A 26,193-nucleotide genomic window follows, 5' to 3' on the forward strand; every position below is an offset into this window, starting at 1 on the left:
CCACACTGGCCATCACTTGGTTTTTGACTTAACTATGCTCTGTCTAGGCTATTCTTTTTTTTTTAAATTTTTTATGAAGGTATGATTGATATGAAGGTTTCACATGAAAAAATAATGTGGTTACTACATTTACCCATATTATCAAGTCCCCACCCATACCCCAATGCAGCCACTGTCCATCAGTGCATCAAGTTGCGAGAGATCCACTATGTCCCTCCTCTGTGATACACTGTTCTCCCCGTGATCCCCCCACACCATGTGTACTAAACATAATACTCCTCAGTCCCCTTCTCACTCCCTCCCCACCTGCCCTCCCACACCCCTCCCCTTTGGTAACCACTAGTTCATTCTTGGAGTCTCTGAGTCTGCTGCCATTTTGTTCATTCCATTTTTAGGCTATTCTTTCTGTCTGGAAGGCTCTTCCTTCATTTTTTGTCTAATTACCTGCTTAATTAACTTCAGGACTGAGACTCATTCTTATTCCTCATTTGCAGCCTTCTGTCTTCCCAAAAGAGCAGCAAGTTCACCTGCATATACTCTCATATCAACCCTTACTTTCCTTTTGTAGCACTTAGCAGAAAAAGACAAGATGATTTGGCATTCACTATAGAGGGAGGGAATTCCATTCACTCAAGTTGGTTGCTCCAAGGCCTATTTTCATTTTGAACTATATTGTTTGAATTCCAAGTTGGTGGTACTTCTACCAATACAATTCTCTTAACAACTTTGTGGATTTTCTATTAATTATATTGAGGTTAAGAGTGTTAGACAAAGGCACATCCTAAAGTGTCTTAAAGACAATCTCCTCTTTTCCTTGGGCTCAGAATCAAGATACTCTGAGATAATCCTTCTTAAAAATCTAAGATCTTTTTTACGCAACTGGGGATGTCTATAAGGCATACCCTTTTATCTTGTATCTGTTCCCTTGAGCTGAAAAAAAAATCCTAAATTGATTTTTATCCAGAGGCTGTACTTTACTTGAAGTATGAGGGATTTAATCTCTGCTATTAGGCCACTCCTGCTTTTTTTTTTTTTTTTTACTGGGGTTAAGAAATGTTTTTTTTTTTTGTACCTCGTAAATCTCGTTTCCTTTTCAGTCCCTCTAAATTCTGCTTGAAAATCAAACAATTTATTCATTAGTGCGGCTCCTTTCCTTTATGTTTTCTTACACAAATAGAGGAAGCCAGGGGACAATTTCAACATTCTGACTGGAAATTTCCTTAGCTAGATCCACACAATTATTAGGTATCCTTTCTATTTTTCATTAGATACTCTTTCTATTTTATACATTACCTCAGACAACAGTGTTGTCAAACTTTTTGCTACCTATGGCCTTTATCCAGCTGTTAGTTTGCTAGGGGTATCATACCACATAAGACACTACAAACTGGGTGATTTAAACAATAGAAATTTATTGTCTTACAGTTCTGGGGGCTAGAAACACAAGATCAAGGTATCAGCAGAATTTGTTCCTTCTGAGGGGTGTGAGGAAGAATATGTTCCATGCCTGGCTCCTAGTTTCTTGTGGCTTGCAGGCAATCATTATAATTCCTTGGCTTGTAGACCCATCAGCCTGATCTCTGCCTTTATGTTCACATGTTGTTTTCTCTGTATGCATCTTTGTGTCCATATTTCCCCTTTTTATAAGGACACCAGTTGTCTTGGATTAGGGACCACCCAAATGACCTCACTTTAACTGGATTACCTCTGTAAAGGTTCTATCCCCATATAGGATCACATTCTGAAATATTGGGGATTAAGACATCAACCCATCAATATTTTTTCTGGGGTGAGGGGGGATAACACAATTCAACTTATAACACCAACCTTCAACAACAATGCATTCACTGTCCTTCAGACCTTAAAACCCTTTTAGGTTCTGCCATCTCTTGTCCAAAGCCAACGGCACATATTTTTTGTTAGCAGTGTCTAACTTCATCTATGTCAGTATCAGTTAGGGGCTGATCAGGAAGTAGGACTACTAAGGAATACAGGCTTTATCATAGGGATTGGATACAATGCAATTGCAGGAGAAGCTAGCAAATAAAAGATCTGGAAGGAGATGACTGGGGAATCAGAGAGATGTCGCTAACCAGGGATCACAAGAAAGCTTGTGAAGAAGCCTATGGAAGGCTGTTGCTTCTGCATTTGTAATGGGTCTGAAATTGAAAGGTCATTAGGGCTGGCAGTCAGGAAGACAAGTTGCATTGAATTGGGAGAGAGTGAGGATATACTAGAATCCATGAGGACAAAATGGAATCTGTAGCTATTTGTCATATTAGATGCAGATGGTCTGTAAAAATAGTTGATGCCCATACCATAAAACTACATATGTGCGTTGCCCTGGGGGCTTGGAGAAGCTGAAATAGGAGATGTGGTGGGAGGTGGAAGAGCTCTAACAAAATGTGCCAGCAGGTCTGTAACAACGTTATAATCTATAGATGGCACCTCATATAATATATCAGCCTTCAGAGCACGAGGGCTTCTGTTTCACTTGCTCCTTTCAAATAGTACAAAAGTTTCTCTTGTGACCAATCCTATCCTGGTACCAGACTAAAAAAGGGAAATTTGGGGAGCTAAATTTCAGTGTAGCTGAAGTGACACCATACAAAACCACCTGAGCCAAATGTTAACAGTTGCCAGATACCATGACGCTGTGTCTCATTCTCATATATACTAGTCTCTCATTTAAGCCTCTTATCAATTTTGCAAGATAAATATTATAGCATCTCTATTTTACATATGAGGAAATGACATCTTAGAGTTGCTGGTAAGTGAACAAATGGTAGAGCCCGGATTCTGCCCCATATCTGTGTGATAGCCAGCTTCCAAGATGGCACCTAGTATTCTTTTTTTTTTTTGGTATCATTAATATACAATCACATGAGCAACATTGTGGCTACTAGATTCCCCCCATTATCAAGTCCCCATCACATACCCCATTATAGTCATTGTTCATCAGCTTAGTAAGATGCTGTAGAATCACTACTTGTCTTCTCTGTGCTATACTGCCTTCCCTGTGCCCTCCCCTACATTATGTGTGCTAATCATAATGCCCCTTGTTCCCCTTATCCTTCCCTTCCCACCCACACTCCCCAGTCTCTTTCCCTTTGGTAACTGTTAGTCCATTCTTGGGTTCTGTGAGTCTGCTGCTATTTTGTTCCTTCAGTTTTTGCTTTGTTCTTATACTCCTCAGATGAGTGAAATCATTTGGTAGTTGTCTTTCTCCACCTGGCTTATTTCACTGAGCATAATACCCTCTAGCTCCATCCATGTTATTGCAAGTGGTAGGATTTGTTTTCTTCCTATGGCTGAGTAATATTCCATTGTGTATATGTACCACATCTTCTTTATCCATTCATCTGCTGATGGACACTTAGGTTGCTTCCATTTCTTGCCTATTGTAAGTTGTGCTGCGATAAACATAGGGGTGCATCTGTCTTTTTCAAACTGGGCTGCTGCATTCTTAGGGTAAATTCCTAGGAGTGGAATTCCTGGGTCAAATGGTATTTCTATTGTGTGTTTTTTGAGGAACCTCCATATTACTTTCCACAATGGTTGAACTAATTTGCATGCCCACCAGCAGTGTAGGAGGTTCCCCTTTCTCCAATTCCTCGCCAACATTTTTTGTTGTTTGTCTTTTGTATGTTGGCCATCCTAACTGGTGTGAGGTGATATTTCATTGTGGTTTTAATTTGCATTTCTCTGATGATTAGCAATGTGGAGCATCTTTTCATGTGCCTGTTGGCCATCTGAATTTCTTCTTTGGAGAAGTGTCTGTTCAGCTCCTCTGCCCATTTTTTAATTGGATTATTTGCTTTTTGTTTGTTGAGGTACATGAGCTCTTTATATATTTTGGATGTCAACCCCTTATCGGATATGTCACTTATGAATATATTCTTCCATATTGTAGGATGCCTTCTTTTTCTACTGATGATGTCCTTTGCTGTACAGAAGCTTTTCAGCTTGATATAGTCCCACTTGTTCATTTTTGCTTTTGTTTCCCTTGCCCAGGGACATATGTTCATGAAGAAGTTTTTCATGTTTATGTTCAAGAGATTTTTGCCTGTTTTCTTCCAAGAGTGTTATGGTTTCATGACTTACATTCAGGTCTTTGGTCCATTTCGAGTTTACTTTTGTGTATGGAGTCAGACAGTAATCCAATTTCATTCTCTTACATTTGGCTGAACAGTTTTGCCAACACCAGTTGTTGAAAAGGCTGTCATTTCCCCATTGTATATCCATGGCTCCTTTATCATATATTAAATGACCATATATGCTTGGGTTAATATCTGGACTCTTTGTTCTGTTTCACTGGTCTATGGGTCTGTTCTTATGCCTTTACCAAATTGTCTTGATTACTGTGGCTTTGCAGTAGAACTTGAAGTTGGGAAGCGAGATCCCCCCTGCTTTATTCTTCCTTCTCAGGATTGCTTTGGCTATTTGGGGTCTCTGGTGGTTCCATATGAATTTTAGAACCATTTGTTCCAGTTCATTGAAGAATGCTGTTGCTATTTTGATAGGGATTGCATTGAATCTGTAGATTGCTTTAGACAGGATGGCCATTTTGACAATATTAATTCTTCCTATCCATGAGTATGGGATGTATTTCCATTTATTGGTGTCTTCTTTAATCTCTCTCATCAATGTCTTATAATTTTCAGGGTATAGGTCTTTCACCTCCTTGGTTAGGTTTATTCCTAGGTATTTTATTCTTTTTGATGCAATTGTGAATGGAATTGTTTTCCTGATTTCTCTTTCTACTAGCTCGTTAGTGTATAGGAATGCAACAGATTTCTGTGTATTCATTTTGTACCCTGTAACTTTGCTGAATTCATATTTTAGTTCTAGTCATTTTGGAGTGGGTTCTTTAGGATTTTTTTATGTACAATATTATGTCATCTGCAAACAGTGACAGTTTGACTTCTTCCTTACCAATCTGAATGCCTTTTATTTCCTTGTGTTGTGTGATTACTGTGGCTAGGACCTCCAGTACCATGTTGAGTAAAGCAGGGAGAGTGAGCATCCTTGTCTTGTTTCTGATCTTAGAAGAAAAGCTTTCAGATTCTGCTGTTAAGTATGATGTATGGCCTTTATTATGTTGAGGTACTTGCCTTCTATACCCATTTTGTTGAGAGTTTTTATCATGAATGGATCTTGCATTTTGTCGAATGTTTTTTCAGCATCTATGGAGATGATCATGTGGTTTTTGTCCTTATTTTTGTTGATGTGGTGGATGATGTTGATGGATTTTCAAACGTTGTACCATCCTTGCATCCCTGGGATGAATCCCACTTGGTCATGGTGTATGATCCTCTTGATGTATTTTTGAATTCGGTTTGCTAATATTTTGTTGAGTATTTTTGCATCTTTGTTCATCAGGGATATTGGTGTGTAATTTTCTTTTTTGTGGTGTCTTTGCCTGGTTTTGGTATTAGAGTGATGCTTGCTTCATAGAATGAGTTTGGAAGTATTCCCTCCTCTTCTATCTTTTGGAAAACTTTAAGTATTATGTCCTCTCCAAATGTCTGATAAAACCCAGTGGTGAATCTATTGGCCCCTAGTATTCTTGCCTACTGGTATCCATGCTCTTTTGTAGTTCCTCTTCAAAATTAAATAGGTCTGAACTGAGTTGTCAGTAGAACATTACAGTCATGATAGTGACTTCTGAGGCTGGATCATAAGACACTGCAGCTTCCACCTTTCTCTTTCTTGGATCACTTGCTCTGGTGAAAGCCACCTGTCATATAGTAAGGACACTCAAGTAGCCTGGGGGCAGACCTCCATAGGGAGGAACCCAGCCCTTTTGTGATTAAGTGCATGTGGGTGAACCATCTTGGAAGCAGATTCTCCAGCACCTGCCTAGCCTTTAGATGACTACAATCCCATATTTTGACAGAAACCTCTCAAGAGATCTCAAAGCCAGAACTGTACAGCTAAGTGACTTCTACATTCCAGAACCACAGAATATATGAGATAATGTTTATTACTGTTTTGAGATGCTAAATTTTGGGTTAATTAGCTGCACAGCAATAGATTACTGATGTAATCTGCTAGGTTCCAAAGCACAGCTCTTTTCATGCCATCATTCTGCTTTAAAATTTGTTTGGATTAAGAGAGTGGGGATCATGGAAGAAATAGAAATACAGAAGTCCAGAATTACCTGATCATGTAATAAAAATAAAAGAGCTTTGAAATATCTTTTTGGTGCTTTGAGAAACAGAGAGAGGAGTGTCATCTAGTGGTTAAGCTGAACCTTGAGAATTAGGAAGATTTCTATTTTGTTACTACCCATGGAAAGAAAGCTCAGTTGGCATGAAGAAATTAGAAGTTAAATTATGTTTCTGCTGACTGGCAGACTTGGACTGGAGATGGGAAAGATAAATAATAGAAACTGGATTCTGGCAGGGCAAGAAAAGTTCTGACAAATGGTTAAGTGGAGCACCAACAGCCCCTTTGCTTCTGCCTTCTCCCTTCAACTGGGCTGCCTTTCCTCTGCTCCACCATGCTCCCTTTGGCCTCAAGCTCACTGAAACAGCTTCTTCTTTTTCTGCTCTTTCCAAACCCCCTTCTTTAGGATGATCTTTTCCTTTTTTATAAGGTACATCTGCCTGCATTTAGGAACATAAAAATGGAAAACAAAACCAAACTATCTGAAAACCATCTCGTTTTGAAATACCAAGATTATTCCAATAACCAATACCAAGATTATTCCTTCCATTTTATCCAGATTTAGGCCTGGAATGGAGGGGCAAAGCGCTAGGCCTACTGACCTAATCCGACTGGAGTCACCAGCAATAGTTACTATTCCAGGATGCAAGCACTAGAACTGTTCCCCAACATCTGGCACAACAAGCTCAGTATGCACGTGGAGAATATGAAGCCCAAAGAGCTCAGGTGACGATTCTGTTAACATATTAGTCGAATATCTCAATGAGGAGGATGCGGTTTTGAGTTCGGATAAATTATCTCAAAAACCCATTCTGATTTGCAAAACGGTGATTAGTTGGGATCCTCCCAAATCTATTATGTAAACACAGAAACACCAGGAACAGCATAACCCAGGCTAATCCCTCCCTAAATTGTGAACTGACCCTCAAAAACAGGCTTTAGCAGGAAAAGGCCTCCTTGGACAGTGATCCCGTCCGCGGGGCAGAACGAGGACTCCGTTTCTCACCGCAGAGCGCCGGCAGGAGCGGGTTCGGCGGCTCACCCCAACTCTCTTACTTTTCCTTGGGATGGGGGCTCTTATTTGGGGGCCACGCAAGCACTGAATATAGACCGAACCGGTCTGGGGAACGCTATGGACTGCCTGGGGGTGTTCAGCGGTGCAGCTTTCTCTCCCGGATTCTCTTTCTAGCCAGCGGAATGGGCGTACGCACACACCCCGGGCTGCGGCCACAGCCTGCGCGGCTCCGGGCGGCCGCCGGGTGGGCGGAGCCTGGCGGGGGCGGGAACCTACCTCGGTCACGTGACCGAGCGGCGGGCGGCGGCGGCGGCCGCAGAGTCCGGTGAAGCGTCAGACACACCGAGCAGCCGGCGGGGCAGGCTGGGAACCGGGTACATGGCCATGGGGAGCTTGAAGGACGAACTGCTCAAGACCATCTGGCACGCTTTCACCGCGCTGGACCTGGACCACAGCGGCAAGGTCTCCAAATCGCAGCTCAAGGTGGGCGCGCCTCTCTTTGGCCCCCACCTCGGCCCTCGCCGGCGTGCGTTCCACTACCCTGGGGTGGGAGTCCGACTGGCGGGCGGAGACCACAGGGAGGGGCGGCCGGAATGCGGCCGGACGGCCTGCTCCCTCGGAGACGGCAGAGACCGGGATTTGGCGCCTTGTGCCTCCCTCTTGCCTTCGAGCGGTGCGCTGGGGCCGGTGTGTTGGTCTCCTCGGGGATCCCGGTGCGCGGGGGAAGACCTGGTGGCGGCTCTGAGGCGCGAGCCTGGCTCCCTGCTGGAGCGGGGGGCCCGGAAAGTTTTAGACTTTCTGGAGGCGGTGGGAAGCTCCCTTGGACAAACTTTCCAGAGTTTCCTCTTTACCCCGGAGAGGAAGGGACTTGCCCAAGGTCACTGAGCTGAGCCTTTGACAGCGCACGCTCCACACCGGGGCAGTCCTCAAAACGGCCAGCAGCACCGGGGCAACCGGGCAGCCCAGAGAAGAGAGAAGTGCTCCTGGGCGCGACTCTGGGGCCCGGCTCTGGCGGTGGGGATGCTTTCTGTGCTCGAGCATCCTCAGGTCAGTCACTAATTGAGGGTGTAACCATGTTCTGCAGGGGCCTTAACTCTGGGTGAGGATCACTTATCTTTCTGGCACTCTGCAAAAGGGACTACTTTTGCAGAGTGTATTTATTATGACTGCCAAAACCCCCACCATTAAGTAAGAGTGTAAGGTATAAATAAAAGAATGCTTGTAAACTGAGTAACCCTGAGCAGGGAAGGTGGCACTTAGCCAGGAGAAATTGGCAGCTTCTTGAAAGTATAAAATATGGTAACAGACAAGAAGACCCACTCGCAGGCATTTCCAAATATCCACATTTTGGATCTGCATGTCAGGTTTTCTATGCCTCTGAGAATGAATTTCTGAAGATTGGGTTTATTTTATTTTTGCAGTAATCAGGAGGTTCTTATGAGTAGTGGCTTTTGTGCCAGTAAGACTTAGAATTTCCCCTCCACCGCCATTTGGTACTCCATTCTTTTTCTCATTCATAAAATCAGTCTGGAAGTGTTCACTGAGATCATCCACTTAATCTTTATTTTACTTTATTTTTTAAATTAACATCAGTAAAACTGACTTTTTTGGTGTACAGTTCAATGAGTTTTAACACATATACAGAGTTATATAACTATTCTTGAAATCAGCTTTCCATCAGTTATGTCATCCTAAAAAACTGCCTCATGCTGTCCCCTCACCCCCAACTGCAGGCAACCAGTGATTTCTTACTGATTGCTATAGTTCTATCTTTCCCCCTTGTCTTACAGATAGAGTCATACAGTATGTAACATTCTGACACTGGCTTCTTTTACCCAGCATAATACCATAGAGCTTCATCCATGTTGTTGTGTGTATCAATAAATCTTTTAATTGCTAAGTAATATTCCATTGTATGGATGTATCATATTAATCCATTCACCCTTTAAGAACATTAGTGTTATTTCTCAATTTTTGGTAATTATGAATAGAGCCTCCTTTTGCTTAATGTTTAAAATTTACCTATACCACTCTATTTAAAGTGGGTTTCTTATAGATAGCATGTAGTTGGGTTGTGTTTCTTAATGCATGCTAACATTCTCTGTCTTTTAATTCTTGTGTTTAGTTCATTTACATTTGGTTACTATGGTTAGATTTAGGGCTTCCTATTTTATTATTTTTTTTCTGTTTTTTTGTTCCTGTTGCTCCCCTCCTTCCTTTAGATTATTTGAATATATTTTAGTATTCCATTTTAATACTGACTTTTTGACTATTTCTTTTGTAGTTTTTTTTATGATTCCTCTAGGAATTCTTTTTTATATATGTGTATATACATATATAGATACATATAAAACGTTTTATACTTAGAATTACTATTTTACCACTTAAGAGAATGTAGAAAACTTGTCACCATACAGTTCCCTTTAACCTCTCTGCTTTATGTTGCAGGTGTCGTATTTATTAATTCTACATATATTAAAAATGCCATCAGAAAATGTTAAAATTCTTTTGCTTTCAACCATCATTTTTATTTTAAAGATCTCAAGAGAAGAATAATGTTACCCCCAGATAATTTTATAGCTAAGGTGGATGAAGCTTCTTAGTTGTTTGGTGACTTGCCCAAAGTAGTAGCTATATCTAGAACCAGTATTTTCAAACTTTAAAGCCAGTGTTTCTTTGTTTTTCCTTTTACAATTGATGACATATGAGATGTTTTCTATTACTTCTGTTGCTCTGTATCCGAAATTTTCCTTTAGGCTGCTTATTGAAGTGTACAGAGGTTTCTTGACTTAAAATTCTTGATTAAATCCCAGTTCACAGCTTTCAAACCTCAAAGTGTTGATAAGGCAGCTGTGCATTTGTGTTTAGTCCCTTCCTTGTCTACTTAACTGAGAGACTTTTGGATTGATTCAGTTCTATTCATCTTGCCAGTGTTTTTGGAATTGAGAACGTTTACAAAATTTGTATGTAGGTCTTTCCTTTGTGTTTTGAACCTGAAGTTTGATGTTCATTGACCGATTGGCCAGGAGTAGAGTTTTTGCCTTAATTTGTTCATTCATTCATTGTTCATACAATAAACTTTTGTGGGCTTACTCTGTGTAAGGTACCTTGCTAATTTCATAAAGAAGATATTTGTATTTTTAGGTTCTTGAGAGTTAATATATCCTTGGAGGAAATATCATATAATTGATTTATTAAATAGCAGACTAACAATTATATACTCAAAATAAAAGTTATAATTTATCACTTTGGAAATCCCTATGGGCATCTGAAATATTTTTGACAGTTGTCTTCTTGAATTCCCTTCATAATTTTTGATACAGTGAATGGATACATTCACAAACTATGTAACGGACATTGCATGTATTAGGTACTGTGCCCAATGAATGCTAAGGGTGATATGGAAGTAAAGCTGGGGAAAAAGAAACAAATGTGAATCTTTGCCTTCAAAGAGTTTAAATATTGGTAGGCAAATTAAGAGAATAATTAATCATTAGAGAAGGTACTTTCTATGTATATATAGATTGCCTAATTCAGACCATTACCCTATCCTTAAGAAATGTAGTCTGGTGGTAGAAATGAATACAGAAATATTGGGTAGATGTTGAGTGTACTCAGCAGAAGATACGGGGCTATGAAATTTTAGAGGAAAAGGCAATTGCTTTTCTTTACTGATGGGATTACTTCTTGAAAAAAGCTTGTTTGGAATGAACTCTGAAGAAAGCTAGGATGTGTATGTAGAAATAGAGGAGGATTCCACCCATTCTATTCATTCATTCTTTGGCTATTTCTTGACTGCTCTTAGCTGTAGTACATCCCTGTGAATTAGTGCAGAAGTAAAAAATTAATCAGGCATTTATGAGGACTTCTGTGTAACATATTTTGATTGGAGTGCAGAGTAGGAAATATGTGTATGTCTGTCTATCTGTTTGTATATAAGAGAGAGTTTTTGCTGGGATAAAGCTGTAGAAATAGATGGGGGTTAATGCATGGAAGGCTTTGAGTGCCAGACTAGTTAGGTAGAAGCCATAGAGCCTCCCAGTTTTTTGAGAGGAGATGTGCCATGATCAAAATTGCATTTAGGAAGTTACTTGGGCAGTAGCATACGTACTAGGTTGAAGTGGATGGAGCAGTTTGGAATTAGGAGACTATTAAAATAGCTCAGATGAGAGGTAATGGGAGCTAGAGGTGGAGAGGATGGAAGAGGGGTAGATGATGAGTGAAGGAACTTTGCTGTCCACAGGCCTGGACCCCTGAATGGCTTTGAGGAGGAATAGAAAGGACAGAGTCAGAAATGTCTCAAATTTCAACTATGGGTGATCAGTGGATGGCAACTGTTTTTCACAGAAATAGGAAAGTTATGAGAAGGCATTGTCCAGAGAAGAAACAGTAGTTTGAATATGCAGAGTTTTATTTGTTTATTTTATTTTGTTTTTGAGGTCCTTGATGGATGGATCTTTAGCTGGAGATAATGTCCTTGGGAAGTATGGGGCTCTCAGTACAGGATCTGGTAGTTGAAGCTTGGAAAAGGAGAGAAGAGACTTATTTGTGGCCTTGGGGAATAGCTAAAGTAGGTGGTGACAGGAAGAATAGGAGCCAGGGGACCAGAAATGAGAGATAAGAACCACTTTGGAGCAACACTGGAGCTGAGGGAGAAGAATATTCAAGAAAGAATTCAACAATTCAAGTTCATTATTGTTATTATATACATATATTTGGAGATAGTAAAGTGACATAATTAATTTTTCCCTGCCATAACTTATAAACTACACATTTCTCTTCTGAAAAGAAGTTGTGAGAAGTTTGGAGTATTGGCATCATCTTGGGAATAAATTTATTTGCTACTTTTAAGGAGATTGTTTTGCAGTATAGTACTCATTTTGATAAATGTGTTTGAGTCATTGCTATAACTGGTGAATATATTCCTCAAGGGTCCCTAGTTTAGTATAAAAAAACGTATTTTTTTATACCTTATTTTTATTACTAATAGTATATTTTTGAGAAAAACAAAGACATATCTGAATAAGTGTTGAAATTTAAAATCCAAAGAGAAAATTAAAAACATAAGACATAATATTTTGTTGTTGCAAATACAGAATTCTGTTACATTTATCAGTAAAATAAAAATACAGAGCAGGGAATTTAAAAACCATTTGTGACTTACCTAAGTTAGGATAACTACAGAGGTTGGGTTGTAATCTAGTCACAGTGATGTTACCTTGTTAAAACACCTAGGCATGAAGTCATTCCCAGGCAATTATCTTCTTGATCTACATTAAGATATACCCTGCCCCAAAGAGGGAACTACCTCTGCCTCACTTTCCTCACCTTGATTCTTTGTCCCTCTTCCTCCTGCATTCCCTGTGATGTCCTTGGACTTCCTGCGGGCAATCTGAGGGCCCTCTGCAGGGGACCTCTGTGGTTTCAGTTGTGACATTTCTGGCTCCCCGCCCCCCCCCCCCCACATTGTACATGTATAAATCTTCATCCCTGCCCTCTGCCTGTGCACCCTCATAGAAGTCATCAGCTATATTAGTCTATTTTGCAATTGGATTGTTAAAGGCAACTCCATTTTTTTAATGTCATATGGATTTGGTGTCACTATATTTTTCAGGCTGGGATACAGAGGGACGCTAAACTAAGTAACTTTTTTAAGTTAAAATTTTTTCTAATTATATAGAGACTACTTTTCAGCTGCTGAAGTAGAGAACAATAGGCTAATGGTGGGGAAAGAAATCCTCAGAAACACATTCTCTACCTAATATTCATGAATAGTCCTTCCTTGAACAAACTCTGTAGTTTAAGACTGTTACTTGTTTGGAATGTCGTTTTAGTATAATTGCTGATAACTGATGGGAGGTTAAAAAATAATGAAGAGATTGATGGAAACTTTTCTTTAAAGGAAGGTACTAGGTAAGTATCACTGAGCTGGTGTTAGAAATTTTTTTTCCACCAATTTTTCCCCTTGGTTTGGTTCTGGTGTTTGTGTTCTTCTTTTGTCTGTATTTTTCTTTTTTTCTTAATGAGGAACAGTTGTGTGTGGATTCCATATTTTAGGAAACCTTATTAATATGTCATCTTAAGTAGACCATGTTACTTTTAGGTTATGATGTAAATTTGCAGAGATCATAATGGAAATAGGTATATAGGGTGTATTTGAAGTAGAGGCAATACTTATTTTTTTCTCCACTGATGTTTAAAAATTATCTTCAAATTACAGAAGTTCAGTGGTTTTGCTGAAAGATACTAAATCTCCAGTGTTACTTAGGAATACATGCAATTCCAAGAACATAAAAAGATGAAGGCTGTTATTTAAACAAATACATATCAAAAATAAACTTTTTGAATAGGTCATGTTTACACATGGTATGAAATTCATAAAGTTCAAAAGGACATTCACAAAAGTGAAGAGTAAATTTCCTTCAACCCCTGACCCATACTAGTTCCCTGCCCTGGTGGTAACCATTATTTCTACTTTTTTAAGTTCCTTCCAGAGATCAAAATAAACCTTAAAATCAATACTCTTATTGTTATGGTAATTGTTGTCCTCTTAAATAGAGCAGAATAGGGTGATATTTTTGCAACCTCTATTACAACTTTACTTTGCAATTATGGTTGCAGTGGGAATTATATGTCAGTGCTGGAAACGTCTTTTATTGGCTCTGCAGTTTCATCCTGTTGTTTTTAGAAACAGGGTTTTGTTTTGTGCTAAATTGTACCCTTATGAAGTGAAAGAGCTTACAACTAGTGAGGATCTAAATGAAAAAAAAATTTGAGGAACAATTTGAGTAGTTTAAATCTTTATTCATTTCTCAATGATAGATTTTCAATTAAATGTTTTTAGCCTTTGCCTTGAAATTGGTTTCGTGTCTTGTGAATAACATGGTGTGTTCCCTTCCTGTGTAGGCATTTAGCCTTAAAAATGTTTAACCTTGCTAGTTGTGAAAGTAACTGAGGCAGGCCAATGGTTGATTTAAAATACAGTAGTCCCCCACTTCTTCACGGTTTCTGTTACCTGTGGTCAACTGCTGTCCAGAAGCAGATGATCCTCCTGACATATCGTCAGAAGGTCAGTAGTAGCCTAATGCCGTGTCACAGTGGTTACATCATTCCCCTTGCCTCACCTCATCATGTAGGCTTTTTATCATCACAAGAAGAAGGGTAAGTACAGTACAGAGATATTTTGAGAGAGAGACCACATTCACTTAACTTTTATTACAGTATATTATTAAAATTGTTCTATATTGTATCTAAGTGATAAATTCAACTTTGTTATAGGTATGTATATATAGGAAAAAACATAGTATATATAGGGCTTGGTGCTCTCTGTGGTTTCAGGCACCAACTGGGGGTCTTGGAACATAAGGGCAGACTACTATATAAAGGAAGCAAGTTGCAATAAAGGGCTTTTATTGTGTGAAACACAATGTAAAAAATATGGTTAATTCTTTTAAACTTGGCATGTATACTATTTCCTCACAATCCTTAGTGTTGGTTTTTTGTTAACCCCTGTGGTAAACGTTGTTTCTGTTGAGCAACTAAAAATCTAATTTAAAAAATAGGTTTGGGGTTAGCATCATGAGTGAGCCTGTAAAAGTCTTTGTAAATATTATTTATATTTCACCAAAGAAAACAGTGAAGACAGCTCTCTAAATAAAGAGCATGTAAGAGACATTTAAAAATGTTAAAATGGTAATAATGGATTCTGGGTTATTTCCTTTCTCCATTCTTAACTTGCTAGAAAGCTTTCAGTGGTACAGTTTAGAAATTTTAATTTTCTTTGAAATACATGTAAACTTTTGCTTTATTGTGGATAATACACAAACTGTGAGGCACTTTTGTTTTTTGTGTGTGGCCCTCTGTCTTAATAACCAGTTCATTTCTAATCTTATGACTCAGGACTCTTCACCTTCCTGACCCCCACTTTTTATTTCCTTTGGGGTCTCACCACAGCCCCAGAGGTACATAGTAGCTGGAAGCTAGAGATAGAAGGCTTTGGGTGACCTTTTCTTCCTTACTCAGTTGGCCATCACAGAGTAGGTATTTTTCATTCCCTTCCAAAGGAAGGTTATTATAGTCCCCTCAGTGATAATTAGTACACTGGAACTTGGGGTGCAGTGACTTACCCTGTCAGTCCCTCTTACACTTGTCCCTGTTGCCTTCCTGCAACATAAGTCTAAGGTGGCCCTTTGCCTCCACTTCCTTTGTCTTCTCCAAGGTTTCATTCCCTACATCTATTTTTCTGCTCTGCTTTCTGCCCTTCCTCTCATTCTACCTTCAGGTTCCCACTCAAAATCTATGTCTCCTTGAAACTGCAATTCTCATCAGTTAGTAAGTTGTGAAAAGGTATTTAGGAGTAAATCTGCATGTAGGTGAATTTCATAAAAGGAGATCTTGAGATTAGGGAAAGATTTCTGCAATATTGGAAAAAATTTTTCATTTTAGGACTCTTCTGTGCCTTCCATACCTTTTGCTTTTTAAAGGATAACTAGCTTTGTTTGATAATCAGCTGTGTTTGATTTGGACCAGGAGAGTGGCATGGTGTACCAGCCAGAATAAGTGACACCAGCTAGGATCAGAGTTGTTCTAGTCAGTGGATGACGTTGAAGGTTTATATTTCCCTGCATGGGCAGCTGTGGGAGGATGGGGCACTGTCCACCTTGCCAGCATTATCTACCCCATCAGTTCTTTGAGTTCCTAGGGTCCTGGGTGTCTCAGTGAGATGGCTGTTACACCTGAGTTGAGAGTAGGAGCTGGTGGGCAGCTGACTCAGCTCTCAGTGACTGAATTCAGCAATGATTTGAGAATACACTATTAGGTAATGGGACACCAGACTGATAGATCAAATTAGGGTGGAATTCTGAGGTTCTTTACTAAGGTGACTTTGGGGAGTTTGCTTTCTTCTTATATTTTAAGATTATCTGTTGAATGGGAATAATAAGACATTTAACAATATGCTTGAATAGATGGAGCTCACAACCTTTATGTGTGACAACAGAATACTTACTAGCCACCTATTCCTACCAAACAGTGATTTTGACTATGGATTTGCAGGTTTTAATCTACTAAGCAACTTTTATTAGGGACTCTGGGGAAGAAAAAAAATATCCAATATTGTCCCTTACCTTGAGGGGTGTGTGGTTTAATAAAGAAGATCATACATGAAATGACTACAACAAGATAACATGTAAGCAAGTTCTACAGAGCGTGGAAAATGAGTGCTGTAGGCCATGCTGTCTAGTACACTAGGCATTAGCCATATTTGGCTCTTGAGCATTGAAAAGTAGGTAGTCTGAGTTCAGGTATGTTGTAAGTATAAAATATATGCTGGATTTCAGAGACTTAGTATAAGAAAAGAATGTAAACTATCTAATAATTTAAAAATATTGATTACATGTTTAAGTTATATTTTGAATATGTTATTAAAATTTCTCCTGTTTCTTTTTACTTTCTAAAAATGTGGCTATTAAAAATTTAAAATTCCGTGTGTGGTTTGAATTATATTTCTCTTGGATGGAACTGTTGTAAAAGTTCAAAGGAAACTGAGGAAAGATGCAGACAGTTGTAGACATGGAAAGTTTCATGGAGGAGATAGAATGTCATATGTTTCTGGACAGAATGGGACAGATCTTGTCCAGTATAGTTAGAGGAAGCTGGCAAGTGTGGTGGTGGCATTACAGATAAGAGCAAGAACCCAAATCTATTGTATTTGTGAGCAGAAGGGAAATACTCTGGGTGAAATAGAACATTTGTTTTGAGGTATAGTGGAAAATTAGGATTAAAAGGGAGATAGAACTACATTTGTACAGATATTCTTGTCTTGCACAGAATAGATGGTTAATGTATATTCACTGTGTTAGACTGAATAGTCCAGAACTGATCCTGTCAAGAGGGGAAATTATTAAAACTTGTGGGGAAGATACACGACAAAGGTAGAGTTTGAGATTATTCTGATGATGTGGGTGAGGTGATTAGAGGTGAGAGATGGGGAGACCAATTGGGGGGCTGCTATGAAAGCTGATGAGCAAATTGATGAGTGCTGGACTGGGATGGTGGCAGTGGGACTCAAAGGAGCTACATTCCCTAATATTAAAGAGCTTAAAGTCTTGTGGGTGATACAGACCAGCAAACTGGAAATTTGAACATAGTGGGGTAAAGAAAGTACACAATGCTAGGGAACATAGAGGGACTCTACCTAGCCTGTGGCGAGGATTGGATGAGTTAAACCAGAGAATGCTTCTAGAAGAAGAAACGTTTATCACTGACCTTAAGGGATGTGTGAAACTCCTCTTCAAGAACATCTATGATGAAAGATTTGGAAAGTAAATCTCCTGGAAGGACAGGAAAAAGTTTCAGGAGAGAGAACACTATTTGGGAAGTCAGGAGACCTGTCTCTCTTCTTCATTACTTGTGTGGCTGTGGGAAATTATTTCTTCTTACTAGGTTCCTCATTTGTAAAACATGGAGTAGTGGACAAAATTTTCAAAGTTTAGCCTTCTAATTTAACTTTGTTAGTTTGATGTGTTCACCAAGATCACATCCTAGTGAGTGGTTGCTATGCAGCAACTCTTTGTTAGGGCCTCAGAGTCCTCAGGTTAGCCTTAAGCTGATGGAGCAGTCACTACTACGGGAAGAGAGGAGTTGGCACTGGGGTGCTGATTTAGATCTGAAAATAGGACAAACTATAAGTAAAAGAGGTACAAGAAGAGGAGAGTCTGTAGTTTTACTGTTAAGGGAATGGTGGTACCAAAGTCAGAATGGGGATGTGTGTGGGGAAATCTGGTTTGGGGAGAAAGGTGATGAGTTCTCCTTTAGATTTGTGGATGTGAGGCACATTTAGTGTAGACATCTCCAGTATTAGGTAGCAATATAAACCACAGCTCAGTTGAAAGGTCAGGACCAGAAAGAGACTTGAGAGTCATTAGAATAAAGGTGACTTAATGTTGTCAGGATAAAAGCACTTTTTTGGAAGAGAATAAGGAGAGAGAGGAACTCAGCTGAAAACTGGGCTTTGGGAAATAGGCAGATTGGGAAATGAGGAGTGAGGGAGGTGACTCCATAAAGGCACTTTTGATGAGCAAAGAGAATTTAGAAAATAGTATGTCATGGAACCAAATAAAGGGAATGATTCAGACTGCCAAATGGTGGAGACTTGGGAGAGTGACGTGTTCAGAGGGTATGTGTCCTAGGTTGGGTTCTCCAGGAAGCTGGTACTAAGACAGAGTTGGGAGTGCAAGAGGGTTATGGGGAAAAACACCTATGGAAAATACGGAGAGGAAGTAGGATTGGGAAAAGGAGCTGTCAGACTCTGATATGAATTTGACAAATCCAAGAGCACTGGAGCAAAAAAGGCCTGTTGGAGGACTCCCACCTAGGTGAGAAATGATATCATCTCCTTCCCCAGTCATTGGCTGAGGTGGACCCTGAAGGTACTAATACTCTCAGCTAACCACAGTTCTTATAGCCTGGCAGCAGTTCCTTTCTTAAGGGAAGTGAATGGTACATTACTATGTCTGCCACAGATTCCTTTTGAAAAGGCAGTTTCATGAGATTGATAGGGATAGGAGCTGTATTATAAGGACTGTGAGGGGACAGAAGATGAAGCAGCAGAGGTAGACCTTCGATTTGTGATCTTTGTCATCATTTGGCTGTATACTGTGGCTTCACATCTTCTCTTGGAGAAGACTGTACTAAATTGAACTACCTAATTGCTCTGGTCTCTCTTCTACTATAGATTTCTCTCGCACACTTGTTAAGTCTTACTGAGTCCTCTCCTGAAAAACCTCTACTTGAATTTTGAGGAATTAGACTGCTTACTGGATCTCAGGTCAGAAGAGTTATGCCTTCTACTTCTGATGGTGGTAATAAGTAATGGAGGCATTGTTTTTTTGTTAAAGTATTGATGATATACAATCTTATGTTGGTTTCAAACATACAACACAGTGGTTCAACAGTTACCCATATTATTAAATCCTTAATCCCTCTTATGCAGTTACTATCTGTCAAAGTAGTAAGAGGTTCCAAAATCATTCACTATATTCTCCGTGCTGTACTACTGTCCCTGGTGACCAACTTATATTGTAATTGTGTTATTGTGCCCCTTATCCCTTTCATCCTCCCCTCCCCTCTACCCCGGCCCCTCCCCCTTGGTAACCATTAGTCCCTTCTCAGTGTCTATGAGTCTAGTACTATTTTGTTCCTTCTGTTTTGCTTTGTTTTTATACTCCACAAATAAGTAAAATCATAGGGTATTTGTCTTTCTCCACCTGGCTTGTTTTCAGTGAGCATTATACCCTCTAGATCCATCCAGGTTGTTGCAAATGGGAGGATTTATTTTCTTTTTATAGCTGAATAATATTCCATTGTGTCTATTCATCTGTTGATGGACACTTAGGTTGCTTCCATATCTTGTCTGTTGCAAATAGTGCAGTGATAAACATAGGGGTGGAGGCATTGATTTTTACTGTAAAAGTGATCTGAATTAGAGATCATAATTAAACAAAAGTTCTTTCCAGAAAGAATATATTGGTAGTATAGTGAAATAAATTCAAAGACTCAGATCTGGGTAAAGATGATAGAGAAGCAAACTAAACTAAAAAAAACCAAAACTCCCCAACAGATCCTTAAATGGGACTCATTAAGTGCCTTTTGTTGAACACAAGGCACTCTCATCTCAAAACTTTATTAGGTTTTGCTACTGTACAAATGGTTAAAATACAGATTCTTTAAGGAATTTACAAAGTAGTGGGAGTGGTAGATACTGTTTACAAATTATTTATCTCCTTAAGGGCATTTGTTTATCCTGTCCAGTGGGAGGCTGAAATCTAAGGAGGCTGTCCCAGATTGGGAGACTTTATTGCCTGTAGTGTGGCTTATTCAAGAGCATGGCAAAGCATAGGATGACTCATGTGATGTAATTTCATCAGCTTTATAGTCCTACAACGATCTCTTCATATTTTGTAATTTTATTGGTGCTTTCTAGCTGGAGCCTCCAGACATACTTTTAAAATTTCCCATAAATATAAAAGCTTCACTTTTTCTGATGTTAAAGATAATATGTAGAATATTCAGACAACACATTAAAGCATAGAGGCAAGGGTAAAAGCATCAGGAATTCTACTGCTAATGCAATGAACTTTTCAGTGACAGTCTTTCTGATATCTCTGTCCCTCTCCAGTCTTTCCCCTTCCCACTCCATCTCTCTTGTCCCCATCATGCACAAACATGCATGTACACAATATTTAAGACTGCCAACACCCAACACCGGAGAAGGTAGAGAGCAGGTTTTCTCCATCACTACTGACATTCTGTTTGGGGAGCAAGGCGAGGTAGCCTACACACTGTAGAATGTTTAGGAGCACCCCTAAAACATCAAAATATCTCAAATATCTGTGAATAGGAAAGTGGTTAAATAAAGCATGAAGCATCAACACAGTGAAATAGGTCAGAGCTGTTACAAAGGATGACAGTGTATGGATCAATGTGCACTGATAAAGAAAGATGAGCTTAACACACTGCATAATAGGTTACAAAAGCATATGAAATATGATCCACTTATATAAAAGGATGGTTTTGAGTTAGATATCCTGCCTTAATATGTCCTAAGTGTTATGTCCCTACTTAGCTCTAGGCTAGTCACTGTGGAGGGTACAGAAGTCAAGTATCAGGCAGGGTTTCCTCCCTCACTCAGCTGCAGTTAGGTATTTGAGATAATGCTAGCATATGAGATGAAATCCATTTAAATGCTGAATAGGAATTTGGTGGACAGTAAGGCAGTGAAGGTTTCCTAGAGTCTATGAAAAACAGCTCAGTCTTCAAGGATGTGGCTAGGCAGAAGGGAATGTTTCCAGCAGGGCATTAAGGAAACTTGGATTCTTGTACCTTCTTTGTTACTGATTAGTGTGTGACTCAGGCCAGGGCATACCCCAGTCTTTTTTTTTTTCCTTTAAAATATTTTTATTTATTTATTTACTCACTCACTCACTTACATACTTACCTACATTGGTTAAGGTATCACTGATATATACTCTTACGAAGGTTTCACATGAAAAACGTGGTTACTACATTCACCCATGTTATTGAATTCCCCCCATGCCCCATTGAAATCACTGTCCATCAACATAGTAAGATGCTGCACAGTTATTTCTTGTCTTCTCTGTGCTACACTGTCTTCCCCGTGACCCTGCCACACACACCATGTGTACCAATCATAATACCCCTCAATCCCCTTCTCCTTCCCACCCAACCTGCCCTCCCCTTTAGTAACCACTAGTCCCTTTTTGGAGTCTGTGAGTCTGCTCCTGTTTTTGGTTCTTCAGTTTTGCTTTGTCGTTATACTCCACAAATGAGGGAAGTCATTTGGTACTTGTCTTTCTCCGCCTGGCTTATTTCACTGAGCATAATACCCTCTAGCTCCATCCATATTGTTGCAAATGGTAGGATTTGTTTTCTTCTTATGGCTGTATATGTACCACAACTTTTTTATCCATTCATCTACTGATGGACACTTAAGTTGCTTCCATATCTTGGCTGTTGTAAATAGTGCTGCAGTAAATGTAGGAGTGCATATGTCTTTTTGAATCTGAGATCTTGGTTTCTTTGGGTAAATTCCTAGGAGTGGAATGTCTGGGTCAAATGGTATTTCTATTTTTAGTTTTTTGAGGAACCTCCATATTGCTTTCCACAGTGATTGAACCAATTTACGTTCCCACCAGCAATGTAGGAGGGTTCCCCTTTCTCTGCATCCTCCCCTGCATTTGTTGTTCCTAGTGTTTTCGATGTTGGCCATTGTAATTGGTGTGAGGTGATCTCTCATTGTGGTTCTAATTTGTATTTCTCTGATAATTAGCAATGTGGAGCATCTTTTCATGTGCCTGTTGACCATCTAAATTTCTTCTTTGGAGAAGTGTCTGTTCATATTCTCTGCCCATTTCTTAATCAGGTTATTTGCTTTTTGGTGTTCAGGCATGTGAGTTCTTTATATATTGTGGATGTTAACCCTGTGTCAGATATCTTATTTATGAATATATTCTCCCATACTGTAGGATGCCTTTTTGTGCGACTCATGGTTTCCTTTTTTGTACAGAAGCTTTTTAGTTTGATGTAGTCCCATTTGTTCATTCTTGCTTTTGTTTGCCTTGCCCGAGCAGATGCTTTCAGAAAAAAGTTGTTCATGTTTATGTTCAAGAGATTTTTGCCTATGTTTTCTTCTAAGAGTTTTATGGTTTCATGACTTACATTCAGGTCTTTGATCCATTTTGAGTTTACTTTTGTGTATGAGTTAGACAATAATCCACTTTCATTTTCTTACATGTAGCTGTCCAGTTTTGCCAACACCAGTTGTTGAAGAGCATGCCCCAGTCTTTTTAATCTAAGAAATAAGGAGAGAGGAGTTGGATGTTTCCTAATATTGTTGTCATTATTAAAGTGATATGGTTTTACTGTTGAAAGAGAATTTTTTAGGCAGAACTCATTCAGCATTGTTCAAAGGCCTTCTGCATTCTGAGTGGCATGCTAGGTTCTCTGAGTATGCAAGGATGGGTAGACACAGGCCTTTCTTTAAGAAATTTACAGTCTTATGGGAGAGAAAAATCATGTGGTAGTGTAAAATAAAAATGGTGCAGAGTGCTTGGGAAATGCAGAGTGGGGAAAGACCATTTTGAGTTGGGGTGGTGGAGGCTTCAGGAAGGGATGATGTTCATGTTAGTAGAAATGGAGGGGGGTGGTTGGAACAACGGCCTGAAAGAGAAAGGCAGATGGTACAGTTTGTTTGGGGTTCAGTGTATAAACTTGTTTGGCTGGGTTTGTGTGATTGGTGCAGAGAGGAGGCAAAATAAGGCTAGGAAGGTAAAGTGGGCTTGGCCTATCATGTGATGAAAACACAGAGCTCAGGTACTTGGTTTTTACTTCTGTAGGCATGAGATGAGTTGTAGACAAGAGGGTAATGTGATGTAAGCAGCACTTGAAGATCAATTTGGTAAAAGTATCTAGGATGGTGATTGATTGCGTGCAGGGACTGAGTCAACTTTGAGATTTCCGAGACTGAGTACAATAAAGATAATTTAAGAGAAAACAAGCAAGAAAGCAGTGACAAGCAGGATGGAAGGGTATTGTTAGGAAAGGGAAAATGACTCTGTGTGGTAAGGGGCAGGACTTCTATTCGGACAATGCTCTGAAGGCAGGGCAAAGCACTGGTAGGAAATTGGTCATTCTGGTTCATTGTTAGGAAGAGTTTTCTGGTAATTTGCCATTAGCTTGAAATTTTGTAAATCAGACAGGAATTTTCATGTTTTTAAAAAAGATGGCCTATTATGAATTATGATTCTATAATTGTGCTGGTTCAGATAAGCTTGTTGGAGTAGAGATACCCACCCCCCCCAACCGGTTTTTCAGTGTTGAATTTTGCCCATTACGCACTTCCTGTAAAGGGAAACTGTAACTTGGGAGGGTGGGGGAACATTTCAGAGGACCTTTATAATCTCTGCATCTTTGGGAGGGAGGAGGGGGAACATCGTGCACTTGTGTATTAAAACACCATTTAGTCGTTCATCACCCTTGATTTCATTTTCATGATAGTTGGAGCAAAATGCTGAAAAGGGTAAATGGCAAACCACTGAGCAGGAACAGACCACAGGAGCAGGGCTCATGCAGTTAATTAGTCATCTCTTGTCAGCACAGGCCCTGTGAGGCTGCGGGTGGCTAAGAAAGAGCTGGAAAGATGAGTTTCTGGCATGGATATAGATTTGTTATTGTAATAACAATAGTTTATTCTTCAAATTGGGAATGAGAGTTAAGTTGCTTAGCAATCATGTGGGCGCTAAAAGAACTGCCTTTAGAGGAGCAGGCATTTGAAGTGGGATAAGTTCAACAGTTTCAAGAACCTTGCAAACACCCTGATTAGAGTGATTCAGGGCAGTCCTTTTAGAAATCAAGAACTTGTAGTCCTCTTTCCTCCTGATTGTTTTTGACCTGATCTGTTTTACAGCTTCCTCATCTGGAGAGGAGGCTAGTGTGCCTGGGATGGTTTCCGCAAAGGTGTGGGCTGGGATGTGGGGACTCCTAGAGAGAGAGATGGTCCCAGATCTCTAGGCATATGTAGTTCTTCACCCTGGATTTAACTTGGCTCTGCTATATAATGCCAGCCATCCTGTTGGGCCTGGAGAGCTGGCTGGGTGGAGTGGGGGAGCACCAGTACATCACTGCACTTTAGCAGCAACATGCGTGCCTGGCCATGGAGTCACTTCTGTATAGGCAGGGCTCCCTCTTTTTCCAGAAAGAGAGCGAAGTAGAACAGGATGGTAAGGACACCAAAGCATGAGACTCGAGTTCCAGTCCCAATTTCACTACACATAAGACTCTGATTTAGGGCACATCTCTTAAACTGTGACTCAGCCTCTTCATCTGTAAAATAGCAATAATATCTGCTTTCCCAGGGGCCAGACTAAAACCAACTAATGGATGATGTGAGTCTACTGTAAAAAGCATGAACTATTGTGTAAGCTTATGGAGCTTTTGCTTCTTATTACTAGTTTATATTCTGAACTTCAAGATTTTGGTTTCTTTATACATTTTACTTTTTGAGAGACTGTCTAGGTTTTTAAAAAATCACTGATAAAAAATTTTTAAGTTACTCCAGTTATCTGTTACTCAATTTGTAGTTACTTTGTTTGAAGAAGACTTCCTTATTATAGGCCTTACTAACATGAAAAAAGCTGAATTTCTCATCTCAGTTGTAGTTCTTTTTGCTGAATTCTTAAAATGAGTTTGGGTTGACAGCTAACAATTGACCTTTAAAAATTTTTTAAAGAAGGTCTACCTCTTCATTTTGTAGTGAGAATACCAGGACTAAGCAAATAAGTAGCAAAACATTAAAATATTATAGAAGGGTAAGTGACAAACCACTGAGCAGGAACCGACCACGTGCAAGTCTTGGGTTCAGGTCTCCTCCTCCAGGGTCCTTGTTACTATAGTGTGCTGCTGCCCTCACAATTTGCTTAACTAAATAAAGGTAGTAAAGAAAATTATCATTGAATTCAGCTATCTTTGTGTGTAAAAAAAGTGCTGTTTAATTAGCCAAGGCTGAAGTCTCAAGTTCTAATCTAAATCTTCAGTGGGATCACTGAATCTAACTAAGCACCTACACATACAAAAACCATTGTTGTTGACTTTAGAGAACTAAAAACCCGATGTTCCTTATTAGTAGAGAGTTTTGGACCAGGGATCACAAAACCTGAGTTCTAGTCTCAGTTCTGCTAAGGAACCTTCCTCAAGAAAAACAAATTTAATCTTACCACCTGTAAGATGAGAGGATTACAATATGGCATCCAAGGCCCCTGCCAGGACTTTAGTTTGTCCTGAGACCCAAGTTTAGTTAGGTCTGTGAAACCCAAAAGGCTGAGGGAGAGGTGGGAGTGGAAGAGATTGGTGTCTCCTTTTTATACCCTGAGGATTTTGCATTAATCACCTGCTTTTTTCATGTTATTTCCCTACTTTGGAAAACCTTCTAGAGCCCCCTTTCCTATCCAAAAGCTCTCCTTATTTTGAGACATAGGTTACATTTCACTTCTTGTATGAAGTCACTGTAGCACCGTTTCTTCTTTGAACTCATTTATTGGCCTTATGTCTCGCTCATCCATTGGTCGTGGCATGTTGCTGTGGAATATGTCTTCCTTTTGTATCTAATCTTTAGTGAGTAGGTTAATGTAGAAGAAAAAATAAAAACTTTGAAGATAAATAGATTTAACTGGGTGATTTTAGGCTGGCTACTTGATATATTTAATTTTTTAAAATAGGCAGTACATTTTTGAATAGGTGAATTTTTGTTTTCTCCAAACTTTTATAGAAAATGGGGGGAGGAACAATGAAAAGTCATTTTCCACCCAAGTCTATCATCAGACTACACTTTCCCCCACTGTTTTAGTTTCTTAGATATCCTCCTAGAGTTTCTTATTTTTTCTTCCTTTTTCTTTTACATAAAAGATGGCACAGTGTATGTAGTCTTGGTGTGT

The 26,193-nt window shown here is 39.5% G+C and overlaps 1 protein-coding gene across 3 annotated transcripts in view; it reads left to right on the plus strand.

The window, feature by feature from the left end:
- The window catches only part of SWAP70 (switching B cell complex subunit SWAP70), a 100,312-nt gene that overhangs the window by 12,151 nt on the left and 61,968 nt on the right, over nucleotides 1-26,193 (plus strand). The window contains exon 1 of one of the 3 annotated variants that reach the window (XM_073216171.1): nucleotides 7,492-7,669. The exons of the other annotated variants lie outside the window; for them this stretch is intronic. Within the exon in view, the coding sequence (XP_073072272.1) occupies nucleotides 7,565-7,669 (105 nt within the window). The 5' untranslated portion in view covers nucleotides 7,492-7,564. Of the gene's footprint in view, nucleotides 1-7,491; nucleotides 7,670-26,193 lie in introns of those variants that run through there. 3 annotated transcript variants of the gene reach the window in all.

The sequence above is a fragment of the Manis javanica genome, chromosome 11 (genome assembly GCF_040802235.1).
Source record: "Manis javanica isolate MJ-LG chromosome 11, MJ_LKY, whole genome shotgun sequence".
NCBI lineage: Eukaryota > Metazoa > Chordata > Mammalia > Pholidota > Manidae > Manis > Manis javanica.